We start from the raw sequence: 17664 nt of genomic DNA, 5'->3' as shown, positions 1-17664 counted from the left end.
CTCAAAGATGCTAATTTTTTTCATTCCTGCGTCCTGGGAGCTCATCTGCAATTCATTCAGCAGATAGCCATTCATTCATCCCATTCATTCATAGTCCTTGAGCATTTGCCCTGTACCTGCCTTCACGAGGCTTTAATGAGTAAGAAAAAGTCCTTGTGGTCTGGAACTCAGAGACCAGCAGAAGGGACCAAGATGCACGGTTGGCCATTATTTCTGGGTGGCCGAGGAGTGCCAGGCACTGTTAGGATCTTGGGGGGCATCAGGGTAAGAACAGACAGAAAGCAAGGATCTCTCCCTGGGAGAGTGGGTGGGGAGGGGGGGGGATTGAGGCGGAGATAGTGGAATCAGAGGTCATCTAGTGATGGCCTGGCACCATGTCCTGTCAGTCCCTAGGGCAGACACAACAAATTACCACATGCTTGGTGGCTTAAAACCAGAGAAATGTATCTTCTCGAAAGTTCTTGAGCCAGAAGGGCACAGGCAAGGTGTTGCCATTGCTGTACTCCCTCCATAGGCAAGAAGGGAGGCTCCATCCACTGCCTCTTCCAGCTTCCATGGCGACTATCAGCATTCCTCAGCCTGTGCCCCTGCCCCTCCAACCTCTGTCTGCACACTGCACCGCCTTCTCCTCTGTGTATCTGTGACGAATCTTCTTCTGTGTCCCAGGACCCGTCAGATAATCCAGGACCAGCTCCTTCTCTCAAGGTCCTTAATGTCAGCACCTTGTTTGCCATCTTGCGGGCTTTCCACAAACATAGGGATTAAGATCAGACATATCTTCTTGTGGACACCATTCAGCCCACTGCAAGTGTCTGGGCTGAGAGAACAGCCTCTGTTCGGTCCTGAAGGGAGAAGGAGACAGGCTGGCGTGTTTGAGGAATCATAAGGAGCTGGAAAGCTTTGGCTGTAGTAGGTGAGGGAGGAAGGGACATGAGGTGCGGCGGGGGGGGGGGCGGGGGGGGGAAGCAGGCACAGGCTCTTTCCAGGTAACAAGGAAGGCTCTGAAGGATTTTGAGGAGTGTGGAAGCGTGTTGGATATGTGTTGTAAAGAGATCATTCCTGCTGCTGTTTGGAGGATACAGGGAGTGTATGTGGGGGCAAGGGGCAGTGTTAGGGAAAACCTGTCAGGTTTTCGTCCCAGATGGGAGGTGCGGTTGCTTAGCAAGGGGGTGCATGAAGAGGTGGGGGAAGCAGATGGGTGGCAGGGATATTTGGGAGGCAGGACGGATAGGAACGAGGAGGACAGTGGAGGTAGGCCGGCGAGGGGCGGACGGCTGTACCGGGAGTGCTGTATGACCAAGGAGCATGTTGCAGGGCATGATCTACAAGTCCCATTTTGGATTTGTAGAGCTGGAGGTCAGTTGAATATGGTCAGGGCTCCACAGGGAAGTCGGGGCTAGGGAGGGAAGTTGAGGGGTTGGTTGTTCAGCATTAGGCGCCATTAACTCCATGGAAAAGGTCAAGTTTGCCCTAAAGAAAGTGAGAAGAGACCAGGGCAGCCCTGTGGAGCTCCTAGGGGCTTCTCTGCAGCAGGAGGAAGGGCGTGGGCACAGAGGACACAGGAGAAAACACGGAGAAGACAAGGTGCAGGGATACTGAGAAAACAGAGCAGGGGTCAGCTGGTTCCAGCCCCTCAGGGAGGCCACTGGGAGCTCCCCACACTGTTTCATTCAGTTTCCACAGCAGAGGTATGTCGGGCTGCTCTTCTGCTGTTTTTAAAGATGGGGAAGGCACTCTTCAATAACCAGGTTCAAGAGGTGATTTATTTATTGCTCAGCAGTGAAGCCCTACCTTCTGGTTCTCAGAGCAGGGTTCCTTCCTCCGCACCATGCAGCCTCTCAAGAACATGACTGGGAATCCCAGGTCAGTGCTACTCCAGGCCAAATGGACCAGTTTATCCTCTCATTAGCAAGTGAGGTGATCCGAAGGTACAAGAAGACACTCTGCCACCACAGTCCAGTCTCCTTGGACTGTAATCCTTGAATAACACCTTTTCGTTATTTATTTTTATAACCCTTCTTGATATCTAGCACTTTAGACCTGGTGGCGCTTAATTAAAGAGCTCTGTTCCTCATGGAGGCCTGTTTGAGGCTTTAGGTGATGCTCTAGTGTCACCTAGTGGATCACTCTTTGAATTACAGCCAAGCTTGGAAAAGGCAGGATGGGTGGCACTGAATGGTGTGTTTGAATCAGAATGTCTTAATCCATTCACTATTCCCTGAGTTCGTGTTTAGAATGTACACCGTGCCAGGCAGTGGCCATGGTTCTGGAGTGGTAATAAAATGTGCACACATCCCTGGCCCCAAAAAGCTCTCTGGAAGACATCATCCCAAGCACATATTCCTTAAACTAACATGCATGAAACCATAATGAAAAATAGGTGATGAGTCTTTTTAGGTGCTATTTTAGGGTGGACAGAAGGGTTTGTGCAACAGTGAGATTGATCAGAACTGGGGTGAAAAGAGCAGAGAGAGACAATTGAAGTTTGAGGACCTGAGTTTGAATCTTCGTTTTCCTAGGCGATAATCAAGTGGTCTCTGTCTCTCTGAGCCTCAGTAACGTCATTTGGGAAACAGAAAAGTAGCTATAGGGTGGCTTTCTGCTTTATGGATGTAAGGATTCCATGAGATGAATGCACAGTGCTGTGTTGGTGCCTAGAACAAGTGTCTTCCCTGCCGCCACCACCATGATGGTTTGGGTGGGAGGAAGGTTGAGTCTGAGCTACAGATGGAGAAAGGCTGCCATTGCTTCAGGCAATGCGTGTGATTGGAGCAGAAGGTGTAGGTGTGGAAGTGACAGGCAGTAGGTTAGGCTGGGGGGGGGTGAAGGGCAGACTGTCTGCATTTTAGTGGGTGATGAAAACAGTGACAGGGGCAAGAGAAGACTGCAGAGGAGTTGACAGTTGTCTGTAGAAGTGTGTGGAAGCCCAGGGTGAAGGAAGGGAGGGGGGCTGGTGCTTGGGTAGCCCTTGCGAGATGACAAGACCAGGACAGGGAGTCTCTGCAGGGGGATGACAGTAAGACACATGAGATTTAAGTCAAAGAGAGTAGGGTGGCCTTGGCCACAGGGTGGACATGGAGAACAAGTGAAAGCTGACAGCCATGTGGTGAGCTTATAGACGGAAGGAAAAAATTGCCATCTGTTGGGTCTGGGAAGAACGGGACAGGGAAGCTAGTTTGGGAGTGATGTGCTTGGCTTCTCACGTGAGGAGTGTGAGGGAGGAAGGTTCAAGAAGGGTCTAGAAAACAGTTTTGAGATTGACAGGATCTGAGAATGACAAAAATAGAGGCCTTTAGTTAATTTGATGAATATTGCTGTTTCCTAAAGAAACTTTACAAAAGAATATAGAGTACATTGGGATAATTTTTTTTTTTAAGTTTAAAAATAAGACGAGGCTGGAGGCAATGGACGTGTCACTGCAGGTGTGGTGTGAGTGAGGGTTGGTGGAGGGACCCTCCACTGTGCCAGGCTGAGGTGTGGGAAGAGGAGGGGTTTGGGGAGCAAATGACTGATGCACGTACGAAGCAAGCCTACTAGGCATGGGTGTCTGAGTAAGTTATACCCCTAAATAGACTTTTCTAATCTACCTGGGAAAACTAATTCACTTTTCTCGGTGTTGGTGGATGGATTAAATGAAGCAAGGTCTGGAGAGTAACAGGCACAGGACCAGACTCCATAAACAAATTCCTTCCCTTCCTGGACACTTTGATGATCACTGTCATGGTCATAGAGACTGAGGGTGATTTGGAAATGTGTATGTAATTTGTGTAATAAAAACATCTTTCATAGTCATTGTTCATTCACTAATGAATGAACAAACAAACATACGTTTGTACTTCTTTGCACTGATTCAGCTTCTGGTTGGGAAGGAACAGAAAGTTGTTGCAGACGAAGTGTGAGTGTGTATGGGCTTGTAGTTGTCTATCTGTCGTTATTTCTCCCAAACCTCCTACTGCTAACATGACAAGTTTCTTAGATTTTTGTCATTCCCCAAAGGGTTTGCTCCCTGGGAGCAAACCCATCAGTGGCAGCCCAAAAGGCTGAGTTGGAAGATTTTGGTTTTTAAAAATGTACATATTCTCTCATCTATTGATCTGTTCTACCAAGTTGTGAAATCATAATGATTTGGTCTTCATCTTGCTCAAGAGCCGTGCCTGGCAGAGATGATTCACAGGTGACAGAATCCTAAAGGAATGCCCTGGCCGCAGAGGGCTGGGTGACTCTGTCTACTCCGATCACCTTTGTCCGTTCTTTGAACAGCTGGCCCGGGAGCCTGCTGCTCCTGGCAGCCTCAGGAGAGAGGCACGTAGGGCAGGTCCGGTGACACGCCATCAACGAGGATGAAGAAGATGACCTATGGCATCACAGGGCATTCCGCAGGTTCCTCAGTGGGCAAAACAACGGTCATTTCTGGATTCAGGGAATCTTTATTGATTTTGCTGTCTCTCACTGAAAGTCATAAGCTACAAAGGCATTTCTGTGCACACAGTAGCAAAAAAAAAAAAAAAAAGAAAAGAAAAAAGAAAAAAAAAGAAAGAAAGAAAAAAAAAAAAGAATCTTAAAAAAGGAAAGGGAAGGAAAGGAAGGAAGAAAAAAAAAGAAAAAAAAAAAAAAAAAAAGAAAGAAAGAAAAATAAAAAAGAATCTTAAAAAAGGAAAGGGAAGGAAAGGAAGGAAGGAAAATTAAGAAAAAAATTAAGAAATTAAGAAAGAAAGATCAGTAGATACATCAGGGAAACTACATCTGAAAGTCAGTCAGTCATTCCATGGGGCATTTCTTTTTTCCTTTTTGCTAGCCTGAATCCAGTGTAGCAATCCCACTGCATATCATATTGTTTTTTTTTTTTTTTTTTTTTTTTTTTTTAAAAGATTTTTTTTTTTTATTTGACAGAGAGAAATCACAAGTAGATGGAGAGGCAGGCAGAGAGAGAGAGAGAGAAGCAGGCTCTCCGCTGAGCAGAGAGCCCGATGCGGGACTCGATCCCAGGACTCTGAGATCATGACCTGAGCCGAAGGCAGCGGCTTAACCCACTGAGCCACCCAGGCGCCCTGCATATCATATTGTTGTTCTTGGGTGAAGGGCACGTGGTTAGGAGGAAAATATTTCTTTAAAATTCTTTTTTTTAAGATGCAAAATTCTTTTGATTATTTAATGATCCTCTAGTTATAGAAACATCGCTTACAGGCTTGTTATTTATGTCTGTTCATCCTGAAGTTAATTCCATTATAACCTTATATATGAGTGAGCTCAAATATTTACTTGTACTTTATGGTTTTTTTAAACTGACCCCTTTTTAAAATATGAAATAGTTTAAGGAGATTAGAATTATCCTCTACATTGCTGTGGATAAATTATTTACACAAATTAGATGAACTAGCTATGACTATTTCAAAGACTGGTGTTTGGAAAAATTTCATGAGCAGCTTTCTGACAGATTTAATATTGTGATACGAGGTTTAGTGTATTTCTTTAAAAAATTTATCCTGTAATGAATTACCTATTAATGTGAAAAATAAAAACAAGGCTAAAAGTAAAACAAACCACAGTCTTCCCCAATGGTTGTAAATAAGTAAGCATTTAATACTTTATGCTAGTTTTTCCACCTATAAAGTAGGGGTTATATTTGCCATTTAATATGGTTGAAATGATGGTATAACATCACTGTGTTTTATCTGAAGAAGAAGTTACAAATATCGTTGCAATTAGGGCCATTGCTCATGGTGTCAGGTTGTGCTCTGCTCACCTCAGTGTGGAATCATTGACTATTTCACTGTTTGTGTTTTATTAAGTATTTATTGTCCTTCCTATCATCGAAATCTTGGGCACATAGCCTGTGCCCTCCAGAAGTTCATGGTTAGCAGTTGTGGGGTTGAGGGATAAAGAGACGGTCACTCTAATAGACGAGGGGTGTTATTATAGAAGCATCTTCGAGAACCATCTAGTTCTGAAGGATGTGTGAGGGGAGGACAGGAGGTTGGAAAGTCTTTCCATGGGAGCACTAAGAGGTAACCTTAGGAGTGAGAGGGACATTTCTGAGACAGGATACCAAGTCTGTGAAAGAACAGAGCTTATTCAGAAAGGGCAAGGCAGTCAGTGTAACAGATTAGGGCGAGGGTTGGGGGGCGGGCAGTGAGGAAGGACACGGGGTTCAGAGATGAATAATGTAAATAACCATTCCTTGTTTTATTTTATTTTAAAGGCTTTTTAGATGGCAACTTCTCAAATCAGGATTCATTTGTGTACTGAGCAGTGTTTTATTATTCTTACCACCATGGGAAACATTTCCACTCCTTTATTTTTTTCTCTCCCTAAAGTTCCATTAGCTCACCAGATCCAGTCTTGCGCATCCAGAATGAAACACATTAAGGAGATTTATAGGCAGTTAATTGACTGTCTCTTTCTCAGTTACCCTTTTATGTTTAAATGTATATTTTGTTGTTTCTAAATGTTACATTGTTATAAAGTATAACATTCACAAAAGGTAATTTGGAGTTTTCTTTGGTAAATTACCTGTAAGATGAAAAGATAATTCCCAAACTTAACGAAAAAGCAGTTAATTTCCTGACTCTTATATTCAGGAAATCTTACCAAGTAAGAGCAATTAACATAGGTTTTTTTAAAAAGGGAGCTGAAGTCATTATTTATTCTTTTAGATTGTTGTTTACAGTTTGTGCAATATTTAAATTGATATGCCCTCAAAATGCCCCCAAAAGATTTGTTCCTGTATAATTACATTTCATATTTTATTGTTGTCTGTTTTATAATACATATTTATAGATTTAAGCTTCCTTGAAAATTCTAAGCTTTTAGTATTTTTATGGACACTCAATAAATAGTAGCTGTTACGATGATGATGAAAAAGCATGAAGAGAAGGGCAAGTTCAAATGAAGTATGATTTTTGATTTGCGAAGTTTAGTCAGGTGATAAAGGTTGTTGATAATGTTCGTTGAGTCGGTAACTTCATGGTGAAAGAGAAATGTTAGTCTTTATTAGAAAGGTCATATTTGCTGTTGGTAAATGGTAACATTGCTCTGGCTTGCATTTTCCCTCCTGAGGCATGACAAAATGTTATTTCTTGTATATCCCTCAAGAAATGTACCTTTATAAACATGCATTTAGAGAAGATGTCTGTCCATTTGTTTTCCTACAGGTGGGATAAAATATGGAACTTGTTTGTCTCCCTTTGAACAATGAACTAAATAGATATTATAATAATATTATAAATGTAATAATACAATAGTTAGCATAGATGTGCTGGGCACTATGCCATAAACATTTGCCATGCATTATTCTTTTTATGTCCACCAGCCATTGACAGAGAAAGAAGCTGAGGAATAGGGAGGGTATGAAATGTGCCCGTGGTCACCCAGCTGGTGGGCCTGGGCCTCAACTCCAGGGGCCTGTCTGCAGAGCCTGGGTGTTTGGTCACTGTGTCTACGTCATGAGAATCACCAGGGTGAGCTGTGTCAGCTCAGAAAGCCTTGCCCGCTCTCTTTGATGTTCAGGCCCTCCACATTTCCGTCAGGCCTGTTTCTTCCGTGCTCCCCCCTGGGGTCTCCAGCTGCCGGTCTCTGCATCTCTCTGCAGGCTCTGTCAGAGCCCCCATTTGCCTGCTCGGCAGCTGGCACTCTCCACCCACCACTGTGGTCCCCCAGCGAGGAGGTAAACCCCGCAGTTCCCTCGCCCTTGGGTGGGATCACTCTGAGGTGTGTATTCTACCCTGAGTCTCGAGGGCCTGCTCTGGGGTGAGCTCCAGTGACCCACTGGTCTTGTTACCGGAGTCGGATTCTTGGGTCTGACAGTACAAACGAGGCTGGACCCCAAAATCAAAGGCACAGGCAAGGCTTTCTTGGAGTTGCAGCTTGAGCTGAAGGGAGACTCAGCACCAACCAAGAGTGTGGTTAGGCTGGCCTATCCAAGAGACAGGGAGACCCTGCTTATCTGGAGAAAATTCCCCCTCACTAGGCTAATGAGGGAAAGGGGGACAATGTCTCTTCCTGATTGGTTAGCAAGGGCCTTGTCCTGATTGGCTGGCATGGCCTCATCCTGATTGGTTGGCAGAGCCTCATCCTGATTGGTTGATACTGGCAGTCAACTCAGGCAGCTCATTGGTGCTTTTGGAGCAGGGTCTTCAGGGTAGTGGAGCTTCTGTTTCCAGTCAAGGTTGTGTATGGGGCTTGGTCCTGGTTCTGCTCTGTAAGAGAAGTGGTTTAGCAATAATAGTCAACAGAAAGCGCCCCAGGTACATAATGTTTTTCACTTGGGGCTTGTTCCCATGGCTCCTAACTATTCTAGTGACTGGCTTGATTCTGCACCCTGATTGCCAGCCTTCCCTTTTCTCTGTCACATCCCTGCTTCCTTACCCTATGTCCTTTGAATCTCAAATGGTTTGCATTGACTCCTTATCCTATGCTTTGTGTCCGGGGCACCCAGGCTAAAATAGGCTGTATGGTTTGCGATTGTGTGAAGCTACCATAATCTATTCTATTAATCTCATTTGGGAAGGTTTTTATAGGGTTTCCAGTTTTGCTTGTTATCACAAAAAATGTTGTGAATATTCTGTCATTATTGTCTTTAGACCAGGGCACACAGAGCTTGTGTCCGGGGCCCCCCATGCCCCAGGCAGGGCCCCAGCCATCTTCCTGTGTCTGGGCTTGGCCAAGCCAGCAGCATTGTCCAAGGTAACTCATCACGTGTAGACTGGGACTGGCTGGGTCCCAGAGTCTTTTTTTTTTTTTCCCCCTTCAAAGTTGTTAAAAAATGATTAAAGAAGACAATTTAGGTGATACAAACTTTAACACTTCGTGAATTCCTGAGAATCCAGGGAACTGCAAAATGGCCAGAAGTCAGAAAGCTTTTATGGGATAAAGAGTAAGGAACAAGGAAGAGAACAACTGAAAATGAGTAAGGCACAGGGTAATATGTATAGACCGCAGAGTTGGCTTGGTGTGCAGGGATTAGCAGACTGGAAATACTGAGTGTCTGGTCAACCCAAGCATTTATAGGGACCCAGAAGTTATCTAAGTTTCGGTTTGCTCACATGGAACCTTGGGCCTAGAGAGTTGTTTTAAGGGGTGCTCTTAGATCCTTCTTCCTGTACAGGATTCCCCTCATGAGGAGATCAGGGGTTCATGTTTATGGCTGATGTGGGACTCCATGGCTGGGCGTGTTTCAGGAGCCCGGCCACCTAACAGAATCCTCCCACTTGCCAGCTTGTGGAATTTTGTTCATGGGATCACAGGAGATTAGATCACTAGAATAGTGCTGACACACTGATTTTCATATAAAATCAAAAAATATTCTCTTCTCCAAAAAATATTTCTCCTGGTCCCTGCACACCAGAGGGGCAGCCCTGTATTCTTGTATGTGGTCCCAGTTGGAGTTGAACACCAGTAATTCAGAATGGCCCAGAGGTTTGAGATCTGAACTGAGCAGATATCTCCTGAAATCCATCCAGCTTTTCTCTCCACATATCAAGATGTGCTTGTTCACTGAATCATGAGACTGTTCTTTGGTGGAGCAAAGGGATACAACATGATTTTTCTTACATCTTTGGAAAATTTTAAGAAGCACAAAAATTTACTGGTGAACATCCTGACTTTAATTGAATACCAAGAGTAGTTTCAAATTGGTAAACTATAGCATGGGCTCTGGAGCACATTAGACAACACAGTTGAATACCTTAGACACCACAGTGCATGTGCTGTGCAGATAAATCACTTTGCATCGGTGGAAACCTTATTGTAAACTTCTCATTATAAAGCTTTTTTTTAAAAAAAAATCTAATGTAAGGGTGTTGTCTTTGGATTGCAAAGTAAGCTATTAAAAAACAACAACAACAACAACATATGAATCTAAGATACCTTCTGCCCAAATTAACTTACAGAGATTGAATGCCAAAGCTAGAAGTGTCATTTAGAAACTCTGATTTTTTATTCTTTTTTTTTTAAAAAAGATTTTATTCATTTATATGATAGACAGAGATCACAAGTAGGCAGAAAGGCAGGCAGAGAGGAGGAGGAAGCAGGCTCGCTGCCGAGCAGAGAGCTCAATGTGGGGCTTGATCCCAGGACTCTGGGATCATGACCCAAGCTGAAGGCAGAGGCTTTAACCCACTGAGCCATCGAGGCGCCCCTGATTTTAGATTCTTAAGTTCATTCAGGTAGCCTCACTATTCTCATACTTTGATTATTTTATGAAAAATAAGTAAGTTTGAATGTTTAATATCATTTTATATGTCACAAAGATGATAGTTGATAGAATTGCCTTTTTCAAAGTTCAAAAATCACTTTCCTAACCACACTGGATCCAGGTAGAGTGTGTCCAAAGTGGCTGGTGGTCAGGCTGGACCACAAGCCTGGGACCATAGTCACTGACAGTCCATCTATCCCATATTAATTTAGAAGGGATTTCCTGAGCCAAAATCTGGGATAGATGGTAGAGGCAAGACTTAACTAGTGAGCAAATACCCTTGTCCTCATAGTGCTAATATCTAACTGGAAAGCCAACCAACTGATGAGCAGGTAACTGAAAAATAGGAAATGCTAAAGATGCAGAGAATAAAATGGAGAGGCCAATGAGGGTGGCACTGGATTGGTGATCCTACCTCATGGAGTCGGGGGAGAAGCCAGGGATCAAGGAAGCCTGCTAAGCAGGTGGCAATATAGGGGAGATCTAAGTCAAGTGGAAACCTGGAGAAGGAGCAATCCAGAGGGAAAGCCGAGCCAAGGAAGAGCTCCCAGGGCTGGCTGGCAAGTAGTGAATGTGGAGTACAGGCAAATCCAAGACCACACCTTGGAAGCTTGAGAGGGAGGTCAGATTGCACCAGTACAAATTGACATGTGGAGTCTACTTCCCAATTAAGAAATAAATACAAGATAAAAGTAATTAAAAAAGGAAACATTTTCCACTAAAAGAGCAGAAAAATCATTAGCCATATGAACTTTTCAAAAAGATCTGGCAGATTTCTCCACTCTTGATTTGTGTCACTAACATAATGGTATTTGATTATGATGCTTTGATTTTTTCCCCTTGCCTTTGCAAGTTCCTTGTTTTGCTAAACAGCTCAAGATTTATAAATGTCATTGACAGAATGAAAATAGTAGGAGAGCTACAACCAGTTCATGTATGTGTGTGTGTGTGTGTGTGTGTGTGTGTGTGTGTGTATACACATGGACTAATTCGACTTATTGTGTGCCTTAAATTCAGATTGAAAAGGACAATGTTGATGTTCCTTATTTTTGTAATTAATAGATTATTTATGTTTTTATGACTAGAATTCTACTCAAACCCTAATTTTCTTGTCTTCTATCAGCCAAGTGAACATGTTTGTGTTAGAAGGCATAAGAAACAGCCAACCCTCTGCCTTTTTAATCTTCCTTCTTAGGGTCAGCCAGGACCTCCGGGGCCACAAGGTCCTATTGGACACCTGGGAATGCCAGGACCCATTGGAATTCCAGGAGAGAAAGGGATGAGAGGTGACAGTGGTCTTCCTGGAGCGCCAGGTGACAAAGGTGATAAGGTAAGACTCTTCTTAAATGAGAGATTCTTCCCAACCAGGGTTACTATGCCATATTTTTTTATAATCACAAATAGTCCCTACTAGCACCTTATAATAAATTAAGTCTAAACTCCTCTTCCGTAGTCAGCCCTAATTCCCTAACTCTGTTCCAGAGGAGCATGCCTTTCTAGACTTTTCTATGCACTTAAATACATGAGTGTCCCCAGTGAAGGGTTATATTCTTTCATGGCTTTCCTAAAAACCTAAATGATGTATTTCTCATGCTGAGCCTTTCTTTTTTTACTCAACCATATGGCTTAGAGATCATTCCATATCAATTTATGTAGATTAAAGTTATTCTTTCAAAAATACTGCACAATATGCCATAATATAGATAAAAACCATAACTTGTTCCCTGCTGATGTAAATTTGAGATCCTGTCCCAACTTTGTGTCATGCCAGGTGCAAAAGCAATCCTGTAAATGACCTGTGTTTACAGCAAAGAGTTTATTTCCCTTGAAGAGACAGATTCTGAGAACTTAAAATTCTGGCATATAGGGTATTGAATGTTTTCTTTCAACTGATGCTGCCAAGTTGGCTTCCTAAGTATTAAAAAAAATGTACAAAAGGTTTTTTAAAATGTTGGCTTTTAAGTTAATTCATGTAAAGAGACTCCTGGATAGCTCAGTTGGTTAAGCGACCAACTCTTGGTTTCAGCTCAAGTCATGGTCCTCGGGTTGTGCAATCAAGCCCCATGTTGGGCTCTGCACTTAGTGGGGAATCAACTTGGGGTTCTCTCCCTCTGCCCGCCTCAACTCTCTCAAATAAATAAATAAGTCTTTAAAAAAAATCAAGTAACAATGACTGCTGAGAGGGTTTTTTTTTAAGTAAGTCATTAATTATTTATGTTTTCAAGTAATCAATCTGTTAATCTAATACTTTAATAACTTTTATATTTTTGTTTTGTTTTTGGTGACATTAGGGTCCAACTGGTGTTCCTGGATTTCCAGGTTTGGATGGTATACCTGTAAGTACCCCTAAATTTTCTCCATTTTTTTTTTTAAGGGAAAAACACTCACCAAAGCCCTTAAAATCACATTTTATCTCTCTACATATACATTTATTTGGCAAACTCTTCTTTATTTTCTTTTGGTAGTACATGGAAGGTTGCTTGCATTTCAATTTTGTATAATGACTTTGAGACCAAAACACTACTTGAAAAGCAAGGTTTTCAAACAGATTAGAGAAAAACATTCTAAAACATAAACTACATGTACTTGCCATGTTCTAGAAATAAATGTATACTCATAGGGAAAGTTTTTCCTTGTTGGTTAGTTTTAACAGAGGAAGAAGGTTTAAATCTCTCATTTCTACCATGAAAACCAAATAAAAGAAGGAAAGATGTGTTTCAAGGGCTTTATAATCCATTAGAGTCTTTCTAAGGATTTTTAAAAAGGTGCTTTCCCAAATCTCTTGGACTATCCAAACTAAATTAATTTCAGCCGGGGTATATTAAAATTTATCTCTATATTCTTACTGTGTCACATAGTACTTGTGGGTGGGAAAGAAGTTTCACAAATTCAATAACACGTGAGTCACAACTGTCATAATTTGGGGACCCATGTTGCAGAAACTTTGTGTTATAGTATTCTTGCAAAAACACCTCACTTATCGGCTTATTTCTTATAGGGGCACCCAGGACTTCCTGGATCCAGAGGCAAGCCTGGAATACATGGCTATAATGGTTCACGAGGTGATCCAGGGTTTCCAGGAGAAAGAGGAGTTCCTGGCTCAAGGGGCCCCCCAGTAAGACCCCCACAACTCACCCTAAACAGGAACTTAAGTGAAGGGCTCTACAGTGGGCATGATCTTGATGTGTTCAAGAAACAAAGTTTGTACAAGTGTGCCAGGAGTGGGGTGAATGAATGGGGGTGGCTGGAGGGTGAGGACAGAAAAGTGTGTAGGATCCAGAGCTCTTGGGCCTTGCAGACTGTGGGAGGAGGCTGCAGTTTCTCTATGTGCCATGGGAAGGCACTGGTTGGTACCAAGGAAGGAAGCAGTATGACCTGGTGGATGTTCCATTCAGATGTTCTAGGCTGCTGTATGGAGAACTGGATAGTAAGGGAGGGAGCAGGGAGGTCAGGAAGCACAATTTAGATTGTTTATCATTCAGGGTTCACTGCAGACTTGTTAACCCTCTAGGTATTCCAAACAGGAAGGTATTTCATATAGGGAATTTGACACATATTGGAAAGGTTGAAGGAGGGGAACTCAGGGGCCACTGCGGGACTATGATTTCAAGGTTTCACACTTAGCTAAGAGCCACCAGCCAGAAGGCTGCTCCTGCACATGAGAACTGCCTCTCACCCCCATGTCCATACACCGGCAAACAAACACTCAAGTTTCTAACCTTCCCTGCTTGGCAGTAATGACAATACTGGGAAGAGGATGTCTTCCTCACTTCTGCCTTCTGAATCTCATAAGCCCATCTCCTAGGTGGACCCTAAGTCCCATTCCAGCTGCAAAGGGGTCTGGGAAATGCAGTTTTGGCTTTCTCATCCCCATCATGCAATAAGAAAAATAAGAACATCCATTTTGAATGGATGTTCAGAAACAGTTGCTAATATCCAGCACTTCAGAAAAAGTTATGGCTTTTAGGTATTTTTTTATTCAAAAATATGGCCTTTTATTTAAGTATGACTTTAATAAGAACTTTTCTTTCCTGTACCTCTAGTATTTCCTTTCACTTTCTCTTCCTTTTTCTCCCATAAAGTTTGGAGATGATTTGGCCTTTTAAAACTGGTTTTCTGGAACTCGGGAAGCCTTTCCACCTCGCTGTAAATACCATTTCCCAAGATTCCTTCTAAAGGATTTCTTATCTTCACCACCATAATCATCCTGCTTTCTCTTCATTTTCCATTTGCTCCCGATTCTAGTGGGACTGATCTGAACGCAGAACTCAAAAATGATTTCCAAATTTTTATCTTTCTTTAGTACCAAGGAAGAACAACAACCATCTTCTGTAGTTAAGCTTTTCAACCACCCTTTGTTTTCAGACTCAGCCATTTGGAGGCTCAACTGCAGTCTGATGAATGCACGTTTCCTAAGATCTTCAGATTGGTTCGAACCGCATTCTGCTGTGTGTCCATGAACATTCAGAAGAGGGGGAGTTTTCTATTCTAACTTTCCCATGGCGTTCTGTAGTGACCACTGTACTGAAGTTTGTTGTAATGGCATCTTTGCAAAGCAGCTTTCTTTCCCTTGACCCACCTCATTTGTAGTAAGTCCTCACTTTGCCCAGTAGTGTGAGGCATTAACAATGACCATCCAAGCTGGCACCACACAAAGCAATCTTAACATCCAATGGGAAAAATTACTATTGTTCCATGATCTTTAATATGTTATGTTAAAATAATAAAAACTCTCTTCATGTTATAAATACATAGGGAAAATTTTTTAAAAAACTAATATCGATTTAGTACATTGTCATTTAAGACATATACAGTGAGAATCGAAGTGTTTCAAGTCTTGTAAACACTGACCAAGAGTGTTTTGAACAGTGCCTTCTTCGGGCCAAGTAACTGACAGTAATGAAATGAAGGCATCTTTCTGTGCTCTGGTGAATTGTCCTACTCTTTTCTGAGTTTGGATCAGCTTCTGTGCCATGAACTATAATCTAAGAGTCCTGTTGCGATGAGGGTCTTATGCCTATGCCATGTCCTCTGGCAATTCAATCTTTATGTCCCAGCCACTTCCCTTTTTTTGTGTTGAGAACTTCGTCTTCATGGAGTCCCTCTGGCTATTTCTTCTATAACTTCCCTGAAATTCTGTCTGAATTTCACTACCAGCTTTATCATTTTTCATTCCCTCACTTACTTTCATCTTTGATAGCCAATTGCCTTTTGCAGTGGAGTCTATTTTCATGACATGTCATTTAGGCTTATTACTGAGAGACAAGGAGGGAGCACAACTACACACTTTGCTGGTGTGCGCATGCGCACCCGCTGACTCAACAGATGGGCAGTGACCAATCGCTGACAGACTGAAAGGAGTGATGGGACCCGTGATCATGTTTCCCATCTGTTACTTATATATACCTTCGAGCTAGCAGTGCAGTTACTCTGTTAATATAAGGTGGTAACTGAAATTTGAACCATTTTTTGGAGGACTGGTGCTATTTAACTTAATTATGGAACTAAAATTCATGCATATTGGAACTGTGTGAAGCAAGAACGGCTTGTATAGGCACATCTGATTTCTCAAGGAACAGTTGCTGTAACTTACCATTAAAGCTCTACGTATCTCCCTTTGGAAGCACAGTCAGGACTTTTGCAGGAGGGACTTACTTTGAAATGTGCATGTCCTTCACAGGAGCTTGATACACAAAGATGGCAGAATTCTTATGTGGTAACCAAGTTAAGATATGTTAAGATATCTAGTAGGAAAAACTTCAGAAAAAAAGAAAACATTGAGTTATTTCAATCACTTTAAAAAAATACTCTAAGGAAGGTTGCAGAGACTTACAAAAACCTTCCAAAAAGGAGATATGTTTTTAAAAGTTAATCTTACGAGGATACAGAGGCTCTATTTTGAACACAACTACTGAAATGAATAAAATCAATCTTTAAAAAATGATTTCTAGGGCATAAATTATTAACTGAGAATTGCAAAATTGTTTACTTATAAGAATAATACATGTGAATTATTTTGTTTGAGGGAAAATGCAGTTTTCTTGCTGAATAATTAGTAAATGGCTATGTATATTATTATATAAAGTATTACCTATATACATATTTATAACATATATGTATAAGTATATTAATAGATTTTTTGGAGATTCATTAATAAATCTTAACTGAATATTGAATAAATATGTATGAGAATCTTAGGATGATAGCAATAATGAAAAAAATAAAGAAATCTCTAGTGAAACTAGAGTGAAACATGACTATAATGGTATTTTACTGATGAGTAGTATTTCACACAAAAAAGAAAATCCTGAAATAGTAGTATGCTTTTTTCCCCTCTCTTAAGTGAATATTTTATTTTCAGGGTCTTCCTGGGGAAAGTGGAGAAAAAGGAAACTCAGTGTTCATTTTAGGTGCCATTAAAGGTATTCAGGTAAGGTTTATGATCATGGTGAGTTGAAAAAACATTATTTTTTCCTCTAGGTAAACCCATCCAGGAAACACTTGGACACAGCTCTTTGAAATGTCTTAGAGCACCCTGTTTTTTTTTTTTTTTTTATCATTACACTGACTCTCTGGATGGCACGATACTTCTTGTGAGAAGGCACTTGGCTTTAATTGTGCTGGCTGTAAATTCCAGTGTCTCCTAACTATTCTTGCAAAATGTGACAGATATATTTATTTCAGAGTTTCTCATTCTTAGTACTATTGGCATCTGGGACCAGATAATCATTTGTTCTGGGTGCTGACCTTGTGCATTGTAGGATGTTGAACACTATCCCTGCCTTTACCCACTAGATGCCAATAGCATCCCCACAGCTAAATGATATCTCCAGATTTTATAACGTGCCCTGGGAAGAAAAATCACCCTAGTTAAGAAGCACTGATTTATTTGTAGATAGAATGTTGTCATAATAATACTTGCCATCCAGAATGAGAGGAGTCACTACCACATTGAACTTGAAAATTATGGAAATCGTATAGCACTATCCTGGGTAAATTAAATGTTTTTGTGATTTTATATACAATGATATACAAACACTCAGAAATAAACTCTTGAATGCCCACCTAATCTCTAATATGAGTACCATGAATAAGCAGAAGATCAGTAGCTGTAAATCAAGAGGAAAAATGCGGTACATTTGCAAAACATGGTCATTTTTTTAAGGAAGAATATTCTACAACAGATAAAACTTAAATTTCTTCTATTAGACCTTAAGATTCACCTAGGTGGTGGTTACTTTAGTGAGCTCACAGTATTAGTTCCTAAGCTCTGAGACTTTACAGGCTTGTTATATAGCAGGAAACTTGTTATATAACTTGTTATATAGCAGGAGCTATGCTCTGTTTGTGGCTTAAAGGATATGTTAACGAACAGCATCAAAAGCAGGGTCATTCTAGGAACCAGTATGGTGTATTGGAAAAAGTAAACTGACCCTTACCAACAACTTTGACTTTGAGCAACCCCCTCAACC

The 17664-nt window shown here is 41.6% G+C and overlaps 1 protein-coding gene across 9 annotated transcripts in view; it reads left to right on the top strand.

Annotated features, from left to right (window-relative positions):
* The window catches only part of COL4A4 (collagen type IV alpha 4 chain), a 124075-nt gene that overhangs the window by 28979 nt on the left and 77432 nt on the right, over nucleotides 1–17664 (top strand). For all 9 annotated transcript variants that reach the window (XR_009403044.1, XM_059393614.1, XM_059393612.1 and 6 more), the window contains 4 exons: nucleotides 11388–11522; nucleotides 12484–12528; nucleotides 13191–13307; nucleotides 16554–16622. Coding sequence is in view for 8 of the 9 variants with exons in the window: in XM_059393614.1 (XP_059249597.1) it covers nucleotides 11388–11522; nucleotides 12484–12528; nucleotides 13191–13307; nucleotides 16554–16622 (366 nt within the window). In the remaining variant the exon portion in view is untranslated. The remainder of the gene's footprint in view (nucleotides 1–11387; nucleotides 11523–12483; nucleotides 12529–13190; nucleotides 13308–16553; nucleotides 16623–17664) is intronic.

Source organism: Mustela nigripes, chromosome 3 (assembly GCF_022355385.1).
Source record: "Mustela nigripes isolate SB6536 chromosome 3, MUSNIG.SB6536, whole genome shotgun sequence".
In the NCBI taxonomy this organism is placed as follows: domain Eukaryota; kingdom Metazoa; phylum Chordata; class Mammalia; order Carnivora; family Mustelidae; genus Mustela; species Mustela nigripes.
This window is presented reverse-complemented; position numbering and strand designations above follow the sequence as displayed.